Source organism: Clarias gariepinus, chromosome 3 (assembly GCF_024256425.1).
Source record: "Clarias gariepinus isolate MV-2021 ecotype Netherlands chromosome 3, CGAR_prim_01v2, whole genome shotgun sequence".
Classification (NCBI taxonomy): domain Eukaryota; kingdom Metazoa; phylum Chordata; class Actinopteri; order Siluriformes; family Clariidae; genus Clarias; species Clarias gariepinus.
In genome coordinates, this window is record NC_071102.1 from 16,081,687 (window position 1) to 16,100,114 (window position 18,428).

Genomic DNA, 18,428 nt, shown 5'->3' on the forward strand with positions numbered 1-18,428 from the left:
AATATAGAAAAGCAAAACCAGTCACCTCCTTAGTCTTGAGTAATCACATACTGAACCAGATCGAAAAACTTCCTCACATGCTCTCTCTCTTTTTCTCGCCATCACTTACTCATACTGGGTCACAGCTGGTGCTGTTGCTCAGACTCTGTTGGATGCTCACTTAACTGCTATCAATCCACAGACTGCTACAGGCAGCATCAACACACACACACACACACACACACACACACACACACACACACACACACACACACACACACACACACACACACACAGAGCTGCCACCTTTTGTGTCCCAAATGTTAACAGTAAAGAAATGGATATTGCTACTGTATACAGTTTGTGATTTTTACTGTTCTATGATGATAGATATTAAAATGATTACATTTAATTAAATTTGTTTTCTGCTATAATCATTTAAGCACTCCCAATATTCATTACTCTTTGCTAAAGGTTTAACAGTAAACTTTTTACATTTTCTTATTTTACAAACACTAAAGGCATTAAAGCACTATCACTTTTGTTACTGCATTTTACTTTACTAATATATCCCTATCTGTTTTATTAACAGTGGACGGCTGTACTGACTGGTCAGTGGACTACTTAAAATACAAAGTTTTTCTTGGTGAACCAGTGAGGATTAAATGTGCATTGTTTTATGGATATATTCGAGCAAACTATACCCACGCTCAGAGTGCCGGCCTCAGCTTGATGTGGTACAAAAGTGCGGGCCATGGGGATTTTGAGGAGCCCATCACCTTTGACGGGATCAGAATGATCAAGGAGGAGGATTCCATCTGGTTTAGACCAACTGAATTGCAGGATGTTGGTCACTACTCTTGTGTGCTACGGTAAGCAGCAAAAACATTCTTATAAGTTGGGAGACTTTAAAATATAAATGATGAAATTATTTTATACCATATTAACTTGGTACAACTAAGTACTGTTTTCTGTACTAATGATTATTATAGATGTGTTTGAGCTTTGAGATGAAAGCACAGCTGTGCAAACAAAAATACAATAGACTGAAAAATAGTTGCTAATGAAAGCTGCATGATGACATTTTGCAGGAGAGGTGGATTGCTACACTTATGTATCTGTTTGTTTTGATGTATTTACTGTTCTACAGTACGTTGACTCTTCTAGGCTCTAATCTCTCTAAGAATGATGCACTGAAGAGAAAAGTTTATTTGTTGTAAATCATACATCAGGCTACCTAACAAGACTTAACGTCCTTATTTCATCAGAAATTACTATAGAGACAAGAAGATGTAGACATGGAACACACTTTAAATGTTTGTATTTAAAATTATGATTTAGCAATAGTTGAATTACACAAATCAGCAAAATATTATGTCTGATATTGTGTGGATTCCCTGTCTGCTCCCTGGGCAGGTCTGGCCACTCAGTTTCCATAATACCTCTCAGGGTGTTCTGTGGTGTCTGGCATCAGTACATTGGTGACAGATTATTTGGGTGTTGTGTGTTACAGGGTGAGACTTGTATGGTGTTGGTGCTTGATCGGATTGAAATCAAGGAAGTTTGAAAGTTGGGTTAGAGGCCTTGGGCACTTTTCCCGCTAGGCCCCATATGCGGCAGACTGTGGTCTGCTGGGTGTTCTGTTGTCTTTAACTTGTGGCCAGCATTGACTTATTTTGGGCATTTGTGCTACACTGGCTTTTCTTTGGAATTAGACTGTAAGGGCTGGCTTTCGGTCCCTGCAGGCGTAAGTGACTTATAATTTTTTTTTGTTGTTGAGAAAATTTCACTTTGATATATGAGTGTTTTGATATACAAGCATGCTCCGGGAACAAATTATGCTCACAATCCAAGGTTCTATATGGATTGCATGCATAGTATATGGATTCTAGTGGTAAAGATGTCAATGTCCAATTTTGCATTGTGCAGCCATCGAGCTGCTAGAATCTCTCTGTCCCATCATTGCCTCTGTCTCACTGAGGTTATCCATACATTCAGCCAGCACTGATAAGGATTGTGGTTGATCAAGGTCCTGGGAACACTCTGTGCAAGGCACTAGAACACTCTGATTTATAATCCAGTCCATCACAGCTGATACACACGTGACTTTGTGATCTGATGTATCCCTTGTGCCCCTAAGCTCGTGTAGCCTAGTTAGAAGTCACTGATAGGACCACATACACTCGAACCTTGGATTGTGAGTAACTTTCACGTTTGCTTGATAAGCAAAACCTTTAAATAAATTTTAACTTAATAAACGAGCAAGGTCTCTATATAAAAGTGGTACACATGTGCTTTGTTAGCTGAGCGTCACATTATCACAACTGAGCCAATGGTTCTTCTCACGCACTATATGATTATGGGTAATTGTCTTCCATGCTCAATCTCAGTGCACGTGCGTCAATCATAAAGGCAACATGTTGTGTTCATGTTGTGTTCTGTGTGCATGTTTTGTTTATTATAGCATGGTGACCACATTTGTGTGTGTGCTCGTAAAGCAAAAGAAAGTATCATTAGAGAGGTTCCTTGGTAAAGATCCAGTTTCTCTCTCTGTCAGAAAGCACTGATTCCAGTGTGTGTAAGGCAGTGTGTGTGCGAGTGTCATTATAAAGCTTTCTTGTTAAAGAATTTGTTTTGAAAGAACAGTGTTTTCGTTAGTGTGTGTGTTTACAAACACACACACGTGCGCACAAAAAGTACAAAGTCTTCCTACACAGTAGCCCTCCCCCTCCTTCTACTGTAATTAGTTCTTATGAGGAAAGGTCCTTTGATATACGTGTTTTAACATGCTTCCAGAACGAATTATGCTCGCAGTCCAAGGTTTAACTGTAATTATTTAGTATTTAATCAGGGTGTTGACCTATGACTTATACACCTCTTTGAATATACCAGAGATGTTTGTGTGAGATTATGTCTCTCCCGATCGGCACAGGTGTCAAAGATCAGTACTGAGTACAGAACTTAAGTACTTAGTTCACTTATATGAATAATTTAATGAAGTCATAGCTCCTTTCTTAGTGAGGATTTTGGTTAAGCAGGTAGCATTGTTGCATCGTGGCTTTAGGTGTCAGGTTTACTAGCTTGGATAACTATTGACTGTGACCCTTATAATGATACAGAAATTGAGTCATAGAATTTGGCACACACCCCCTAAAAGTATATATCAAATCAGAGAGCCAGGTCTCTTGTCTTGTTTAAACTTTAAATGGAAAAGTTTGGTCTAACCAATTTGAAGCTATTAAGGGTTGTTTAGGACCTGTCAAAAAAACACATTCACACATTCATTCTGCACTCTGGGGCTGCATTCTCTGTGCGAGTCAGACATGCCGGAACATGCATTGCAAAGACAACCAAGCTAAACAACACACACCCACACAGGAAAAGTTAATAGCCAAAGCTCAGGGATGTTAGGGCCTAGAAATTAGCAGTTTTTATTCAACTATTAAAAAAACACTATTTTATTTAAGAAATTCTCTCTATTCTCCCATATTTTTTAGAGCTTTCTCCAGGAATTGTATTTACTTTTAATATCACATTTTAATCACAGTGTGTCAAAATACCCTTACTGTTGTTGGCAAGGCTTAACATTTTATACAGTGTATGCATGTCTATGAGAGTCTGAGTAGAGTGAAAAAAAAAATTACTTAGATCTAATTTTTTTTACACAAATAAATTTACATATTTGCTTGTGAAAGTGATAGGACAAAAATTCAATTGGAAGCTCTTGTAGCTCTGTTAAATGTGACCGAGGACTGAAACCCTCTGGAGTGTCTTTTGCTGTCCTGCTGCTATTTTACAAACTTGCAATACTCAGAGTGAACTAAACCTTGCTTAGAAGGACTTTTCAGTTGTCAGGCTGCATCCTAGTATTTCCAACAATTATTATAATCTACTGTTAATTTTTGTAGCTGGTAAGTTTATATTTTGCAAGTTAAATTTGTCACCAAGATCAAATAAAATAAAGTTCTTCACACTGATAATTGTACTGAATTGAATTGAATTTAGGCGAATGTGAGCCGATTATTTTTTTTAATAGACAAAAACTTTATTTATCGTGCACTGTCAGCGTCACAGACAGTGCAGACAGTTTATGTTCACATACAGCTACATGACACATGCATGAAAGAAAATATTTGAAAAAGCATAATAGGACCTCTTTAACTAACACCATAGTATATTTCACATTTTTGTGTCGCCTGTCTGTGAAGTGTATGCAAACCATAGGGATCACTATCCATCATGTTGGGTTGCCATCACTGGCATTGTCGTTGTCACTTTTTATGTCATTGTCACTTTTATTCTGTTCGCAACTCCTAAACCATTCATGCTAATTTAACCAAACCTTTACAGAATCTTTATCAGAAAGCATAGATGTGTGGTAGGCATTTCCTTCTTAGAAAGTTCAGCGAGCAGGTGACACATGAGACTTATAAATTATTATAAATGCATTTTTATTATTATAATTGTTCCCTTTAAACTTTGTAATTTTTTTCTCACAAAGAAGATTAAAGTATAGAGCAGAAAATCAGTGAAATAAAGGACAGACTGTTTAATAAATAAATTATGATTTAAATTAAAGCGAGCCATAAGTGTATGAAGCAGATCAGTACTGAAGTTTGAGAACAGTGCTTTTTAGAATATCCCACTGAATTAACCAAAATATTGGCATTATTTTACTAATTTAAAAGTAGGGAAATAAAATACCAATTAAGTAGCATTTATAACATGCAAAGCAAAGATTTGTATTAAATTTTAATTTGAAAAATGAGCAAGTCTTGGTTTACAAGTACCGACTATCACGCATCTTGTTTTGACCTGCTCGGTCTTAGTGCTCGTCTCTCACTGGTATAATTAACATCCCTGCATGCACGTACTGTTTCCTACAACACTGTGACCATGTGTGTGTGCGTAAAATATATTTTATTCTGTGTTTGTACAGTTGGTACCCAATTGGAATGGCTATTACCACCGCGCGCACGCGGCGGCAAAGCGACAGCAATAAATCAGTTGCATTTCAAAGTCATTCGTGAAATGACCGCCAAGTGGCGCAAAGTGACATTTTCACTCGCCGCAGTTTTAAAATACAATTTAGTCATTTAAAAAATTATGTACCGAAGAAATACAAAAGTGATGGTAATTTCCACGAGTACTTTACACAACAAACATGAAAAATCTGAACCAGAGCTATTCATATTTACTGTACTGTACAATAATGAGTCAAAAAAATAAAACATTGGTTAAATGTTGTTTAGATCAAGTTCACTAGCTGACAATTTTATTTGTACAAAGTATAAACGATTATATAGCGTATCTCTGTATCTGTTTATTGTTATTTAAGTTCTGAGTTATTTCGGGTACCTTAAACACATTGTTGTGTTGCTCATGTTGGGTCACATGAGATGTAGTGGGTCATTTACAAATGAACACCTGGTTGGGTTATTTTTTTTTTACATATAATATTTGTTAATTAAATTTAAATAAGGTTTGGGCTCTGAATTTTGATTTGCCATTAAGATCCTCCTCTTTCGTTTCCCTTTGTAGTCTAATCAGCGCTTAACCGCAGTTAAGCGCTGAAAGTTTTCCAGAGCACACCGGCAGAAGTAGACTAATGAGTATAAATGCATCAGGAAAAACAGCAAGCAGACTGACACTGACCATTTAAAAAATCTATTGATAAATTAGTGCTTTATTTGGTTTCGGCTGTAGTGATGAAGGTAATCATGTCATCTCGTCGTCTTCTCAGCAGTGGATGCGCCAAAAATCCACTTTTCATACGAATTATATAATCTAATTTTTTTTCCATTAGTTTATATAAAAGCAGATATTTTGCTTTTAAGAAGTATATTATTTTTATTATTACAGGTCTATGAGGCAAGTATACACAGAGTTTCGGTAAATTTTCTGACTTGCTTAAGTTCGCCAAAAACAATACAGAACAGCGCACGCTGTTTGCTTTCAAACATTTACAAAATCATAACGTTTTTGCGTCATTGTGAGTGCGCTTAAATAAAAGTCTCATAAAGGCTATGTGGTCTTATTACGTTTTATTATAGAGTTTTTGCACATTAATCTGGCAAGCATTTTCTGATGCAGATATAATCTAAAGCCTAGATTTAAAAGTATACATTTGCTTTGCTGAAATTTGATGCAAATAAGAAACACTTATAGTATATTTAATTTAAATTTGTACTGTAATTTTAGTACTTTAATTGTAAATTCGTTTAATGTTTCACTTGTATTTCATTAGGTTTTGCCAGCAGTAGTACAGCGCAACAGGGGTCATTATTTATTGAAGAAAATTATGATGATCATAACAGCCTCCTGCATTTCATTCTTATAATATCGCAAAAACACAAGCAAGGCTGAATGACATCGACATCTGCTGACAGTAGAATATCTTAACAATGTTTTAATTTTATGGTCATTTATTTTAGTTAATAAATCTACAAATTTAAAGAACACAAAATATAAGATGTCACAAAACCATACACATGTAGCTTTTCTGATTACACATGATAAAATCTAAACGCTCACTTTAACGCTTATTTTGCTTAAATTCAATCTTAAGATTTAATTTAAATTTAATTCTACATTAGAACCATAATTGTAGTACTGTGATTATGAATTCTTTTTACCTACAATGTTTAACTTGATTTTATCCGCTACTACTTGCCGCTCCAAAGGAGCGCGGCTCATTAATCTTTAAGAGAATGAACTGAATGCCCGAGGCGTCAGTCCAGTTATGTAGCGCCACTCAGCGGTAAAAGCCAGCAAACGCACAAACCCAAATGCTGCCACCATGCGCCCGTAAAACCCATATTCCGATTGAGTACCTACTGTATGTACAGCGCACGTGTACTGTTTATTATAACACACGTGTGCGCGCGCATGTAAAGCGTTAGAGTTTAAAGATCCATTTTCTCTCTGTGTGTGTCAGCCTGCAGCGTGCCTCATTGAACACCGTGTCCCTTCACACACACAGCTCTACACAAACACTGCTCTGTCGCAATTCTTTTCAAAGGTAAAGTGCAGGGTTTTTTTTTACAGCAGTGATTCATTATTGTGCGCTCATGCGAGAGTAGTTAGCAATGTTCCTTGCTAACTTTTCCGATAAAACAGTTTTTCAGTTAAAGTGTGTGACACTCAAATAGGAGAGGAGGAGGGGTTACAGTGCAAGATGAGAAGCAGGGGGGAAGGATCTGATTCCTCCTCTTCTCTTACTTTAGCTTCACAGAGATACGCAAACCGACACATAAAAAAAAAATTCTTCATTCTCTTCCTAATTGAAAATTTTTGCTGAATCACAATGAACATTTATTACAACCAAATAATCTCAGAATTGATACATTTTTACTGAAAATCACAACAGGTTTTTAAAACTAATGATATTTAGTAAAGGACATTTGGTAGAACATTTCAAGTACACAATTATCACAGGTTCTGTGTGTGGGCTTAAGAAAAGGTAAATATGCAGAGGTAAATTACTTTGAATCTTTTAATAAGAAAAACAAAAGGCAGAAACACTAACAGTAACACTACTGACTCCTGGAAGTGGAACTAAACAGAAGTTAATGAAACAAGAACTAAAATAAACATGGGCTAGGCTGCACAAGATAAACTAAACAAGAGCTAAACAAGCTAGGCTAATCTGCACAAGATAACCTAAACAAGAGCTAAACAAGCTAGGCTAAGCTGCACAAGATAAACTAAACAAGCTAGGCTAAGCAAGAGCTAAACAAGTTAATCTAACCAAGAGCTAAACGAGCTAAGCTAACCATGGGCTATGGTAACCGGCACAATGCAGACACAGGGAAATCACCACAACCATTTAAACTAAAGAAGCTCAACATACACTCAACAAAAATATAAACGCAACACCTTTGTTTCTGCTCCGATTTTTCATGAGATGGACTTAAAGATCTAAAATTTATTCCAGATACACAATATCACCATTTCTCTCAAACATTGTTCACAAATCAGTCTAAATGTGTGATAGTGAGCACTTCTGCTTTGCTGAGATAATCCATCCCACCTCACAGGTGTGCCACATCAAGATGCTGATCTGACATCATGAGTAGTGCACAGGTGTACCTTATACTGCCCACAATAAAAGGCCACCCTGGAATGTCCAGTTTTTTGCTTTATTGGGGGTCTGGGGACTCAGAACCGGTCAGTATCTGGCGTGACCACCATTTGCCTCATGCAGTGCAACACATCTTCTTTGCATAGAGTTTATCAAATTGTCAATTGTGGCCTGTGGAATGTTGGTCCACTCCTCTTCAATGGCTGTGCGAAGTTATATTAGATGGAACTGGTACACGCTGTCGTATACGCCGGTCAAGCACATCCCAAACATGCTCAACGGGTGACATGTCCAGTGAAGATGCTGGCCATGCAAGAACTGGGACATTTTCAGCTTCCAAGAACTGTGTACAGATCCTTGCAACATGGGGCTGTGCATTATCTTACTGAAACATGAGGTGATGTTCATGGATGTATGGCACAACAATGGGCCTCAGGATCTCATCACGGTATCTCTGTGCATTCAAAATGCCATCAATAAAATGTACCTGTGTTCTTCGTCCATAACAGATGCCTGCCCATACCATAACCCCACCACCACCATGGGCCACTCGATCCACAACATTGACATCAGCAAAGCGCTCACCCACACGACGCCACACACGCGGTCTGCCATCTGCCCTGAGAGAAATGGTAATATTGTGTATCTGGAATGAATTTTAGAATTTTAAGTCCATCTCATGAAAAATCGGAGCAGAAACAAAGGTGTTGCGTTTATATTTTTGTTGAGCTAAACAAAACGTATTATGAACTAAACAAGACTAGGAACTAAACAAGACAAAGAGCTAAACATTACCAGGAACTAAATATAACAGAAAACTAACTCACAAGGTGCTAAACCATTTACAGACCAGGAGCTAGGAAATGTGGCATGACGCAGAGACCTGGAAAATTCACAGATTGCCCAAACAGTATGTAAACCAACACAGCACATTAAATACAACAGTACATTAACAGATGCCAGACCTAGAACAACTAAACAAAGGGCTATTTATAAGAAAACTAATTAGCTACCTTGGTTCAGGTGAGCTCTCCAATCACCTAACCGAGGTGCATTCTGGGAACTGACGTTCAAACTAAAGAAAAACACAAAAGAACACAAAATGGAGTCCGGGAGCATGGCGCCCTCTGGTTTAACCGTGACAACAATATTGACATTTGACCATTACATGCCCTAAGTCGACACACATCATATGTAAATCTTTTCATAATTGCAAAAAGAGATTTTTTTAAAAGTGTAATGTGTTATAGCAATATACAGTATGCTATATATACAGTAGCACTATTATATAGCATAATATATGCTATATAATAATGCTATAGCAATAAGATTTAATTTCACTGGAACTAAGGGACCCAGACATGTTCCAGCATGACATTGCTTCTGTCATGGATTGAAATAAAGAAATTCCAGAGGGAATGCTCTGTACAGAAACCGCACCTTCACCCCCATCGAATACATTGGGCATGAAATTGAATGGTGAGCCCCATGTCTCACAACCCAACAGGTTTAATGCTATTCTGGCTAAATCTCTACAGTCCCACTCTAAAAAATAGCCCTCAGTGAAGAGTAAAGGTTGTACTAAGGGCAAAGGATGGCTAAATCTGGAATGGTATAATCATAATCCATGTATGATTTTAATGGTCTGGTGTCCAGAAATCTTTAATCATATAATCTGTTTACCATGTCTTTAAAATTCCATACATTTTTGCTAAAACAGTTGTTAACAGCTGAAACAGTAAAACTGTAACCTTTTTTTTTTTTTTTTTTGCTGAAGATTACCTTAATAACTTACTCCTTGTTATACCCTCTGGCATGTATAGCAGCAGTGAGGGTCTTCCACTACTATATGTTGTGGCCCAGTAGGGATAGTGCTAAATAAGGGGCCTGCAGCTCCCATCTGTTATTGGTGGATGACCTGTCCACTCCACCTTAAGTTGGTTAAGTATGTGAAAGTTGACAGCTTCATCAGGTTTCTCACTCTACAGTATTCAGATCCATAAGAGCAAAATCTGGAAAAGGGCATAGTTTTGGCACATAGTTCAGTTTCATAAAAAAAAAGCCTTAATACACTGATCAACAATGCCAAAAGTCATTTCCTGCTTCTTCATAATTATCCAAGTATGTGAACTCCTCAATAAGGGGTATGTTCCCTTTCAGTCAATTCCCTCGGTACAACACATATTGTATGGAATATCACGCCCTTTCGTGTCCTGGCTGAAGACACCTTTATTCACGCCGTAAAGGCAGGCAAACCTGTGGTGACGTAGGTGTAGCCCTGCCTACACCTATAAACCTTTAGTACCACGGTTGCCTCTCAGTTTATACGCTTTTCACTTTGCGGTAAACACCTTTTCCGTAGAGTTTTCTAGGTGCTGCTAATTAACTCTACATTTTTACTTTATACTGTAAGACTGCGCTTGAAGTCAGCTTAACTGCTCTTGTTGGTGTTAGCGACAACAGCCTCATTTTAGTGGGTCGTCTACCCGCGGAGCGCTAACTTTTAAGTTCACTGGAACATTATCAACATCTCAGTTTAGTTGATTTCTGTTTAGCCGTGCTAACAGTGCTAACTGGCATAAGCATGGAAGCTAATGTGGCAAAAAAGAAGTCCGCTGTTCGCCCCTGTCCTCAGGAGTGCGACTTCCATCATGTGCGCTTTGTCGCCAGCTCAGGCATTTAATGCTGGAAAGACGGGTCATGTTCATGGAAAGAATCCTGAGAAAAAATACAGTCCGTCGGCAGAACCCCCTCCTTTCCAAATTAGCAGTCCCAGCTTCGCCTGTGTCTGCTGACGAGGAATTTTCGCCAGAAGTCCCCGAACTTAGCTGGACAGACCAAATAAATTATTTCGAGGGGTCGAAAGGACTGTGAGCTCTCCTACAGCGCTGGCCAGCAGCCAGGCACTGAGCAGCGTGCTTTTGAGGATGATGATGTGCTTGACATCGGCCTAGAAATGCATGGCTTGTCGAGCATGAAATTTTGCCGCCTGGTCAGAGCTCCGCTGCTACTGCGTTAGCCGCTCGGGATGACATTTCATTTTCCGCTTTCCGAGCGGCCGAGAGGCTGGAGGTGGAGTGGCCCTCCCCGCAGCTGGCTCAAAAACCGTCAAGGACTGCGGAATCTGTTCTCCCTCCTAAACCGACAACCGTTAAAAAATGCTTGCCTATGTTTCCCGACTTTGTCGGCGAATAACGTCGTCAAGCCGCTGTCGACCCATGTATCAGTGCCTGGTTACGGACAGTATTTGGAATTGGATGGAGCTGACAAAGCAGGAATAGTTAGCCCACCTCTAATGGAGCCATCTTTGGCTGCTTATTTGGCACCCTTGCATAATCATGGAGTGTCTGGCCCTACTGTTCTTCCATCCAAACACTGTAGACTCTCATGTGCCCAGCTGGAGAAGATTTACTGCGCTCAAGCGGGCACTGCTCGTGCGCTTAACTCTATTACGCTGCTTCAAACATATCAGGCAATGTGTTTGGCAAAGCTCGGTTCACTGGTGCTTTAGGAAAGCCCGTTATGTGCGTTGCTTAACGAGGTCAGGACCACGACAGACATTTTGCACATTTCTCGTTGTGCGGCTCTTTCCCTCGGGATAGGGGTGGCGAGCGCAGTAGTAGCATAGAGGCATTTATGGCTCACGCTCTCTAACATCCCAGACAAAGACAGGGCTGTCTACTTGGATGAACCGCTGTCTGCTGAGGGTTTGTTCGGCCAGTAACTCGATGTCATTGACCTTAAGAGGAAACAGACTAAAGCATTGCGAGACATCATTCCGTCACTGCGCTTCTCTTCCGTAGTCAACACCGTGGTGTCGGACGCCGCCGCAGCGGTGCTTCGTCAGGGGTGTGTGGTCACAGGATTAACGTAGGCTTCACATGAACTATTTGATGCTTTTCTCTATTGTATGCTTTTCCTCCAGTGGAACTAATTCTGCCTATCATAAAGAGGGTGCGCCAGCAGGGCCTGTCCCTAATCCTGGTGGCCCCTTGTTGGCCGACAAAGTTGTGGTATGCAGAGATAGTCAGCCTGCTAGCTGCAAAAACCATCGAAACTTCTTTTCCTCAGGAACCTTCTGTCTCAGGCAGGGGGAGAGGCAGTGCACCTGTGTCCCGAGCTGTGGAACTTGCATGCTTACCTGTTGAAAGGTCCAATCTGATAGCTAAAGGGCTTCCCCTCAACGCAATTGTAAAATGTACGGCCAAAAGCAGCTTATGTACCCAAGGTGGTCTCCACTGATTATAGCTCTTTGGTCTTTGACCTTTATAGCTTTTGTCCCCCTCCCTTTATTTCTGCGGAGCAGGAAAAATTGCATAATTTGTGCCCTGTGCGTGCACTACGGTTCTACATGGACCGTACAGTGAATATGCGCTTATGTGATCAACTGTTTGTCTGCTTTGCCAGTCCAGTAATAGGTAAAGCGCTGTCTAAACAGCGGCTTTCCCATTGGATTGTGGAGGCTATTTCATTAGCTTATAGCAGTAAGGGTCCCCCATTGCCTCAGGGTGTGAAAGCACATTCAACAAGAGCTAACGCAACATCATGGGCGCTGTTCAAAGGAATGTGGTGGTGGGTGATATTTGCGCGGCAGCCAGTTGGTCCTCACCGTACACTTTTGTCCGGTTCTATCAACTTGATATAACGGCCCCCTCGGTAGCTCATTTTGTCCTCTCTGCGGGGTCCATAATGCAGTAGAGTAGCTATCAGGGTTTCCTATGGTTAACTTTGGTAGCGGGAGTAACTTTTTCGGCGGGGCGCGAATATATGCCCCATACAATATGTGTTGTACTGAGTGAATTGACTGAAAGGGAATGAATGGTTATGACTATAACCTCTGTTCCCTGAAGGAGAGGAACGAGGTACAACACATTGCTACCCCGCCTCACAGTTACGCTCGGCGAAGAGCGGCTGTCGAACTGAAATTCAACTGTGGTGATGGCTACACCTACAGCACCACAGGTTTGCCTGCCTTTAAGACGTAAATAAAGGTCGCTTCAGCCAGGACACGAGAGGGCGTGATATCCATACAATATGTGTTATACCACGTTCCTCTCCTTCAGGGAACAGAGGTTATAGTCATAACCATTCGTTTTTCACAGTTTATTTGGTGTGGTGAGGCATTAGGGGCATTGAACATTATATAGGCTCTTTTTCCATTTCTCCTTCATGTGTTTATTAATGTGAAGGGCTAGTGTCATAATATTTACAAAGTCAAGGTCTTGCAATGTTGAGAGCAGGGCCCACCTAATACTGTTTAATTGGGTTAAGTTATCATCTGCAACATTCAGTCTATGATTAGGTCAAAAGGCAGAACAAAAAGAGAAAAAACACCACTGCACTGTTGCTTACATGAAGTTGTCTTTAAAACTGTGAACGATACAGATAATAAGTTGTTCCCTCTTGAGTTTTCTGTCTGTGTCATTCTTTAGATAATGATTTTTGCAAGGATCTTGTTTGGGACTGACAACAAGATGATTTAGTGTCGGTCATTGCAGCTGCATAAGGTACCTTTTCTAGGAGTCTTGACAGTGATTCCTTTTTGTCCAGTCATCAGGTATTCTCTTCTTTTACAATATGACTTCAAAGAGTGATAATTATAGTTCTTTCTGGATACCTTCCCATATCCTATTGGTTGCAAGTGCCTCTTCTGTTGAAGGAGTGCCAAGTCAGCTTTGTGATATCATACTGTTGACATACTGTAGGATCCCTCTGTTAACAAGGTCAATGTTGGTAATTACTTGAACAATGGTTTCATTGTAACTAATGGGGCCACATACTTCTATTCTCATGGTTAGTAATGTCATTTTTATATTTATATTATTCATTGCTGTTTCCATAACAGATTTTTTTAACAGGACAGTGTGGCCAATCCCCAACTTGGAGGACCTGTTGGAAAAAAAAAAAAAAAAAAACATGTCTGACCTCTACCCTTACATAATACCCCAACATATTTGGCATGGGTGACCTTATCAGACGTTTGTACTTCCATCGACATAGCTATTGGGGGTCATGGTTACAGCTGGTAAATCAGCTGAACAAAGTTAGCTGGGTACCTATCACAGAATACTACCAGATGGCGCCATGCGCAAACACGCCATTTTGTGTTTGCTTTGTTTCCTTTTTAAGTTAAACTCCGCTTCCCAGAATGCACCTCGGTCAGGTGATTGGGGCTCTCACCTAAATCGAGGTGGCTTATTAGTTTCATTATAAATAGTCCTGTGTTTTAGTTGGCCCTTTGTCATGCATCTGTTGAGTTGCCCTTGACCCCTGGTCTGTTTCAGTTCCTTTTATGTTTATTTAGGTTGATTGGGTTTCTTATGTTTTGGTTTAACCCCAGTTATGTTTTGCTCCTAACCTGTTATGGTTTATACCCTAGCCTGTTATGTATTACTCCTAGCCTTTGTAGTCTCCTAGATAGTTAATCTCTTAGCCTGGGGTCCGTTCTTTGTACGTCGCTTGACACATCCGAGATGAACTGACACATCTAAGATCATCGTGCTAATTACGATCTGGCTAAGTTGGTTCTTCGAGCACACCTGTTGTTGATGATTAGTATAGCTGGATTGAGTTGTCTAGGATTATTGCGCGTTCGTGAGTTGGTTTATGTATGGCACAACCCCTTCCGATTGGTTGAGAAATGGAAAAAGAGCGGCCTAATTTTTTTTGTAACACGTGTTATGCGCTGAAATGCCCAACCCCCCTGCCGTGGATTGCCCCCCTACATAATGGCTATAGAATATTATATTAGAACATAAAATAATAGGTTAATAGTTTTCAAATTACAAATTACATGAGACAATAAAATAAAACAAGCAATATGAAAATAAATATGTTTTATATGAAAAAATAGAAATATAGTTTTTTTAAATACATTTATACATACATAAATACATATTTGATAATAATGAACCTATAAATTTATGTTCTAATATAATATTTGATAGTGATTAAATACATCCATATACAGGTCCTTCTAAAAAAATTAGCATATTGTGATTAAGTTCATTCTTTTCTGCAATACTGTTATACTGATAAACATTAGACTTTCATATATGTCAGATTCATTACACACAACTGAAGTAGTTCAAACTTTTTAATTGTTTTAATATTGATGATTTTGGCATACAGCTCATGAAAACCCAAAATTCTTATCTAAAAAAATAGCATATTTTATCTGACCAATAAAAGAAAAGTGTTTTTAATACAAAAAAAGTCAACCTTCAAATAATTATGTTCAGTTATGCACTCAATACTTGGTCGGGAATCCTTTTGCAGAAATGACCGCTTCAATGCGGCGTGGCATGGAGGCAATCAGCCTGTAGCACTGCTGAGGTGTTATGGAGGCCCAGGATGCTTCGATAGCGGCCTTAGGCTCATCCAGAGTGTTGGGTCTTGCGTCTCTCAACTTTCTCTTCACAATATCCCACAGATTCTCTATGGGGTTGTAGCGAATAACAGGGCTCCCATAGAGAGAACAGTCAATGGATCACATTCCTGAACACCCTCTTCCAGCATGCATGGCACCATCCTGATAACCTTATCTGGTTTGCTATCTTAAGGGGGACGTCTGTAAAACTAAGAAACTCCACAAGGCCAGATGCTTTGAAGTAGACCCCGAAACTGAGGGTGTAAATCGGCGATCTGGTAAACAAAGAAGACAGTTTTACAGCTCCACCCCAAGCTGGGGAGGAAGAGGCCTCATCACACCTGGACAGTCTCTTGACCTCTGGAAGACATGCCTTTTCATGAACAAAGGCATACGGCATGGACACTATTTTAAACATCTTTAAAGTGTGCCAGTAGGGCAAAACGTATTTACATATATTTACTCAGTTCCTTTTATTCCTGTGTATATGTTTGATTAATCTGCATAACGTTCAAGGTGTAATCAGCATTTACAAACCTTTTTATTAGATAAAGGAAGGAATGAGTGGGTAAGATATGTAATGTTTGGTGTCAATCTCAAGCTGGCTTTATTTCAAGAATGTTGGTGAACATGGGTAATTGGTAGCATGAACAGAGCTCATGCAAAATTAATTTTTTATAAAGTATTAAAAACTCCAACCGGATGGGTCACACGTGACAGCCGAAACACCTGGCTAATTTATGCATGGAAGGAGGAACCACGTGAGGTGTGGCTAAGCCCTGCAATCACATCCGATTGGATAAATCACCTGTGGGACGGACTGACCCCCAAGGGACAAAAACCCTCAGGAAGTCCACAGGAAAAGAAGAAGAGAAGTTATCATCACAACTGCAACCTACAACATCTTCCAAGCAGCTCGGGCTTCGCCCTTGCGGGCGCTGCGCCGCCGCTGCTGGCGTCATCCGCTCTTCAAGAACTCTCAACGAGACTTCGTGCCAGAACTCCAAAGTCCCGCAACGAAGGAAACCTCAGGAGAAGTTCCAGAGCGCAGCCATCGGTAACCAGGCAACCAACGCCTCACCGAAGCGCTTTCCTGACTGACGTCATCTCTACAACAGCGCACCAACCAACCAGCAACGCCGTGATTCCCTTCGTTGGAGGCGAACCAAAGGATGAGAACGAAACGTAACGCAAGTAAACAAACAATGCTGCATACCTTGCTGAAGTTGGTGCTCGTTTCATAACTAAACCGTAAGATTGAACCCAAGACTCTGCTCTTGTGACTTTCGTTGATCTAGTAACCAGTACTAGAATAACTTCATTCATTTTCACTTGCCAAATTGTTTGTGTGTATGTGTGTGCGTGTGCGTGCGTTCAAGTAGTGTAGTTTCATGTATCGTAGATCAGTCAAATAAATCCTTGTTTCTTTATAAAGTACTGTTGTCTTGGTCATGTATTTTAAAGTCTAAACATTTGCCCAGATCGTGTTACCTTGCTCATAAATTGCTAAATACTAGATTTTGTGTTATAGCCGTTGGCCATGTGATAACCAGAACTGGTAAGATACACTAAATTGTGCTAAACGCTGGACGGGTAGTCGATAAAGTGTACGTTATAAATTTGGATTCAATTAATCAAATTAAACCGAATCGTTAAAGATTCGATACAACTCTGACCCAGAGCTAAAAATTACTTATTAATGATAAAGGATGCGTTGGCATTGTGTTCACATTAAAATGTCTATATTAATTGGTGGACAATGCAACCGTCATTCGTTGTCTTTTTTTTATGTAAACCCTACGTATTAATGATGAAGAATGCCGGAAACTATTCATGGTCATTATTATGTTAAAACTCTACCTATATATTATGGTGGAGAATGCCGGCAGCTATTCATTGTCATTATAACGTTAAAACGCTACATATATAATGGTGGAGAATGAAAGCGGGCATTGTTTGGCTTAAAAATCCATAAAACCAAGACCGATTACTGTATCTCTTCTATTGTCCAAAAATAGATTAGAGGCAGAGAAACAGAGTTTTGCGATACTGTATACGTACTTGTTTTGCGACACACCACTGTGTGAATGAATGAAATGCAACGCGAACTTACTCTTTTGATTGAATGGTTTAAAACCACCTTCAGTATTGTACGTTAACAGCCGCTATTTGCATAACATTTAGTCACGGTTAATGGTTAAAGTAAACTGCAGTTTATAATATTAAACTTGTGCGCTAAAGACGAAGCAACCTCTTCGCTGTACATTTTAATAGTATCAACATCGCTTGTTGGAACGAAGAAATCTTCCTTCATTGCGATAAATATTGATTGGAGCGATGTTCCTCTAATCTTTTAAAGGCCTTCATAGCGAGCGGGAAATGCGTATTCCATTTTCAAGCTCAGCTATACGTTAAAGTAAACTGCAGTTCATGCTTAAACTAGTGAACTAAACGCGGTGCTCTGAGAGAGTGGCAAATGCGTTGCATGGGAGAATGTTAATCTCGTTAAAGTAAAATGTGCGGTCAAAAGACACGTTTGTTCATGTGTTTAATGTCGGTATGTTTGTCTGACAAAGGGCTGAGATCCGCCGAGATCTCAGCAACATTGTTGTGTTAAATGTAGTAACAACTAAGTTGTGTGCCCCACTCTAACGAGTGGAGTTGACGTCGTTCAGCTATAAAGAGCTAACTAGGGTTGTTCGGGTTGTTCATTGTTAAATGCGCTGCCATTGTTACTGACCACCCATAACTGTTGAACTAGCACGCTCGTTTAAGTGTGCGTAACTATAGCGACGACTGTGACCCGGAAACTCTAAACAACCTCTTCCGCGATAACTTTTAAGTGCGCAAGCACAGTCCGCCCGCGCTATCTAATACCAGTTGTAAACAAAGCCTAGCATGAGCTACGTCAGTTAGCAAACCTAGTGCGTTTACATTGTAGCCTGTGTGCATGTAGCATCTGTGCTAGTAGCATTTAAGGCTAGCGGTTAGCACGTA

The 18,428-nt window shown here is 39.8% G+C and overlaps 1 protein-coding gene across 1 annotated transcript in view; it reads left to right on the forward strand.

Moving 5' to 3' along the window:
* il1rapl1b (interleukin 1 receptor accessory protein-like 1b) overlaps positions 1-18,428 on the forward strand; it is a 448,430-nt gene that overhangs the window by 146,922 nt on the left and 283,080 nt on the right. Inside the window, exon 3 of the mRNA XM_053492140.1 lies at positions 572-851. Within this exon, the coding sequence (XP_053348115.1) occupies positions 572-851 (280 nt within the window). The remainder of the gene's footprint in view (positions 1-571; positions 852-18,428) is intronic.